Below are 4795 nucleotides of genomic sequence, written 5' to 3'. Positions count from 1 at the left end.
ACACTATTGGATCTTATACTCTTGGGTGAGTTTTCAATCTTTTATTTCCTTCGAAATCGTGTTAAGACATATTGATATGTTCGGTTTTCAAGAAAATGGCTAACTTTTAATGAAATTCTCTACAAATATATACGTGTGTGTGTGTATGTGTGTGTGTGTGTGTGTGTGTGTGTGTGTGTATTTTCTTTTACTCTTTTACTTGTTTCAAACATTTAACTTCAGCTATGCTGGAGGACCACCTGGAGCGGTTAGTCGAACAAATGGACCTCAGTTTCTGTCCACCAAATCTACTCATGAGGTTTTGGCTATAGTGGAAGGCACTTGCACAAGGTGCCATGCAGTGAGACTGATCCCGGAACCATGTTGTTGGCAAGCAAGCTTCTTACAACTAAGCCTGAAATTTTGTGGGAGGCGGATGATCGGTTACGTCGATCCCAGTATTCAGCTGAGGAGGTGTGTAGCTTAGTGGTAAGGGTATTGGATTCATGATCGGAGTCCTGTCACCACTTCCCCGTTCGTCGGCGCAATTTTTTTTCTTCATATTCGTTTACTACATATTATTAAACACCTAGTACACTATTTTTTTTCAATTTTTGTGACGTGGGGTACGGACTCGGATAATTCACACGATCCAGTAACCCGACTTACACACCCGGCCACCAAAAAAAAACGTATTTTTAGATAAAGAACGCTTGACAGTAACTGCATGGCAACATTATATAACCAAAACGGGTGCTTCTCTCCCCAAAACTATTACCCAAGTACGAAAGAGAAGAAAAGTGACTTATTTATGCCTTGTCAAAGCCTCGGTTGTCTACACTCCCGCCAAATATATACTAGAGGTTGCCTTTGCCGAAAGAGAAATCAAATAACCTACATTGTGGTAGGTACGCTGCGATATGATATGCATTGCTTTCATATTAAGAACAGAACGATCGATGTATGACATGATACACCAGCTCGTGGAAGGTCTCACAGATTTTGGGATTAATCATTAAGAAGGCGAGGACCTGCAACTAGCTGATACCCATCGGCGAGATGCCAGCTCCTGGTTCGTGATCACTTTCGTGACGCAAAATGGACAGGTAGTCAATAACTACTTGATTTTCAGCAACATGTGATTAGATACTGTGACTAGAAGTAAACGCCATAAAAGCTATTAAAACTATTCTATATCTATCCTCCATAGATATCCTTTCCTTTTGTACTTTCATGTTTAGAACGACAGGGAATTGATAATTTGATGATGTGGTTACTATTTCTGACCAATCGAAAGACCACTACGTACATAAAAACCAATCTCATTGGCTCGACCTTAAATCGTTGATTTTTTCCTTCTCTCTTTCTTACAGGAGTGGGAAGTACCCTAGGAGCTGGCGCCTATGTATTATCAGGAGAGGTTGCCAAGACAAAGGCAGGTCCCTCAATTGTTCTGTCCTTCTTCATAGCAGCCATTGTATCAGTACTTGCAGGTTTGTTAACATCTTACTTTGATTTTGTCTTGTAACTTATTTTGGCGTCGAGTTTGCTTAGTTTTGTTGTCATTCAGATGTTAAAATTTTTACTCTTTTCCCCCATCATTTTATTATAGCTACGGTTTATCTCGGACTCCGTTAATCTAAATCTGGACACTCGTGAGCCTGTTGCTATAGAGCAAGTATCCTAACCTCTTCCACTCGTCATTGCCCCTGGTCATCAAGGGTGGCAAAGAAGATGACAACAACTACAGAGGAATTTCCCTTCTCGACATAACCCGTAACCTTGTTGTTGGGAAGCAAGCTTCTTAGCACATAACCATACCATACCTGAATAAATATAAGTACACTGTCTAAACCCATCCAATAATTCTTTTAAATGTTAACATAACTTTTAAAAACTTTTTCTCTCTCAATCGATCTTTCTTTTCTTGTCAGGGCTTTGTTATGCTGAATTTGGGGCCCGAGTCCCAAAGACTGGCTCTGCCTATGTCTATAGCTACATCACAGTTGGCGAACTGATTGCTTTTATCATTGGTTGGAACCTCGTTCTCGAATATGCTATTGGTAAGTAACTTTATTCCCCATTTTTTTTTATGAACCACATCATTCTTTTAATTTCTCCTTGCTTTTCTCACTCTTACACAGATTCACTGTCTTCCTGTCATTGTATGGAGCTTTTCTTGTCATGCGTTCCCCATCAGTTGCACCCAGTTTCTCAAATGCAGGGGACATAAAACTGTGTTATCCTTCTTTTATTTTCCTCCAGTCAAAAAGAACTGACAAAAGTGGCATGGGTTAGATGATTTGGATGGAAAATGGACACAAAAGGAAGATGATGATGATGATGATGATATAATTTATATATATATACATATATATTACGGAGATGTACTTGCATAGCAAGTGACCTGATCTGAGATCGTATGCTGGAACGAAAAGAATTGCAGCGTGGAAGGTGTTTATAAACCATTTAAAACATGGAATTTTGTCAGTGAACATGTCGCAGTCTCAAAGCGACGAAAATATTTTGGCAAATTAAATTTAAATGTTGAAGTGAATTTAACGGTTTTTGTGTGTTTTTAAATGGCTTATAAACACCTTCCACGCTACAATTGCATATATATATATTCTCGTAAACATCTGTATTTTTTGCAATGAACCAGTGTTAGACTTGAGCTCCTAATTTTACCATTTAATTCCATTGCAGGAACTGCAAGTGTAGCAAGAGCTTGGACTGCAAATTTCAATACATTGGTTGACTATAAAATCTCCAATTTCCTAAACTCCACCATGCCTATTCATGTTGATTTCTTAGCGGAATATCCAGATTTCTTTGCGTTGGGTCTGGTGGCATCACTTACAAGTAAGGAAACTAAGCATCACTACGCGTGCACACACACACACACACACACACACACACACACACACACACGCTCACACACATACATACATGTTTTAAACTGACTATTTACCTTGCAACTATACACACACACACATACACATATTATATATATATATATATACACACACACATATATATATTATATATATATATATATGTGTGTGTATATATCTTTTATTGTCATTTATCTTTTACTTATTTCAGTCCTTAGACCATGGACATGGGAACTAAGCATCATTATACACACACACACACATATATATATATACGACGGGCTTCTTTCAGTTTCCATCTACCAAATCCACTCACAAAACTTTGGTCGGCCCAAGGCCATACTGGAAGATACTTGTGTGTGTCTTTATGTATGTATGTGCATATGTGTGTTTGTGCATGTGTTTGTATAAATCACTTTTAATATTAACTTACCTGAGATCATCACTGGTGTTGGTTTGTTTACATCCCCGTAACATAGTAGTTCAGCAAAAGAAGCCGATAAAAGAAGTACCAAGTTTAACAAAAAGATAAACTCAGATCAATTCATGGCCACAGCAGTCTAATGACTGAAAGAAGAAAAAGATGAAAGTTAAAATATAAAAGATGTACAAAATTCCTGGTTTTTAAAATCTTACTTCAAAATGTTCCAAAATTTTATGTCTAAGCATCAGCTCGAAAATGACGAAATTACTTGGCAGAATTCTGGTTTAAGTACCCCATTATAACCCCTCGTAACTTTTATATTTTTTAGAATTTTCAAAAAACTTTTGTGAATTTGTATCCTACACACAGAAATTCATACAATTTTTAAAGAAATAAGAAAAAATTTTTTTGTTTGCTTATGTGTAATTTAAGGGTGATTTAGCTGTTCTTTTTAGCACATCTCACGAACACCTGCTACCTCCTTTGTTTCCTTGTCACTCTGACATGTATTGATGTTTTTCAATGTTTTTCTCCCCATAAACACATTTAATGGAATGGTTGGGAGACAAATACATTGGGTCAATTTCTTCAACTAAAACCCTTCAAGGCAGTGCTCCAGCATGGCCACTGTTTCAGTCAAATGACTGAAACAAGTCAGAGAGCATCATATGAATTCCTGTGTGTAGAAAACAAAATCACAAAAATTTTCTGAAAATTCCAGAAAATAAAAAAAAGCTATGAGAAGTTATATGGGGTATTTAAACAAAAATTCTACCAGTTATTTCTTCAATATTTTCAAAATCATTTCCAATGTAGGCAGTGTAGTTCAACTGACATATAATTTAACAATGGTGTTAATATATCATTCTATTCAATCTATTTTACCAGTTATTCTTGCTATCGGAGTGAAACAATCTACAATCTTCAACAGTGTTTTTACAGTCCTCAATCTCCTTGTACTTACCAGTGTTATCGTCTGTGGATTTTTCAACATTGACTTTAAGAACTGGAGCATTGACAAAAGTGAAGTAAGTTTTTCACAAAGTCTCTTTTGTTACTGACATACTTGCATATTATGTTATTGCCAATTTTTGGCTGATTGCAGAATTCGTAAATCTTTTGTTACTTTAAGAATATTGCAGAACAGAAATTTTTCATAGATTAGAATTTAAATCTTAATCTCTATAGAAGTTTATTATTTCAAGAAAACATAGATATAGGCGTAGGAGTGGCTGTGTGGTAAGTAGCTTTCTTACCAACCACATGGTCCCGGGTTCAGTCCCACTGCGTGGCATCTTGGGCAAATGTCTTCTACTATAGCCTCGGGCCGACCAAAGCCTTGTGAGTGGATTTGGTAGATGGAAACTGAAAGAAGCCCATCGTATATATGTATATATATTTATATGTATGTGTGTATGTGTTTGTATGTCTGTGTTTGTCCCCCCAACATCGCTTGACAACCGATGCTGGTGTGTTTATGTCCCCGTAACTTAGCGGT

At 36.9% G+C, this 4795-nt stretch overlaps 2 protein-coding genes across 2 annotated transcripts in view; one reads left to right on the top strand and one right to left on the bottom strand.

Annotated features, from left to right (window-relative positions):
• Positions 1–4795, bottom strand: part of LOC128250925 (plectin-like) — a 59356-nt gene that overhangs the window by 6200 nt on the left and 48361 nt on the right. The window contains exon 7 of the transcript XR_008266863.1: positions 3307–3440. The gene's annotated coding sequence lies outside the window, so the exon portion shown is untranslated. The remainder of the gene's footprint in view (positions 1–3306; positions 3441–4795) is intronic.
• Positions 1039–4795, top strand: part of LOC106868380 (cationic amino acid transporter 2) — a 13049-nt gene continuing 9292 nt past the window's right edge. Inside the window, exons 1-5 of the mRNA XM_052976925.1 lie at positions 1039–1051; positions 1353–1472; positions 1914–2042; positions 2686–2841; positions 4186–4325. Coding sequence (XP_052832885.1) covers positions 1039–1051; positions 1353–1472; positions 1914–2042; positions 2686–2841; positions 4186–4325 — 558 coding nt within the window. The remainder of the gene's footprint in view (positions 1052–1352; positions 1473–1913; positions 2043–2685; positions 2842–4185; positions 4326–4795) is intronic.

This window comes from Octopus bimaculoides, chromosome 26 (assembly GCF_001194135.2).
Source record: "Octopus bimaculoides isolate UCB-OBI-ISO-001 chromosome 26, ASM119413v2, whole genome shotgun sequence".
Classification (NCBI taxonomy): Eukaryota; Metazoa; Mollusca; class Cephalopoda; order Octopoda; family Octopodidae; genus Octopus; species Octopus bimaculoides.
This window is presented reverse-complemented; position numbering and strand designations above follow the sequence as displayed.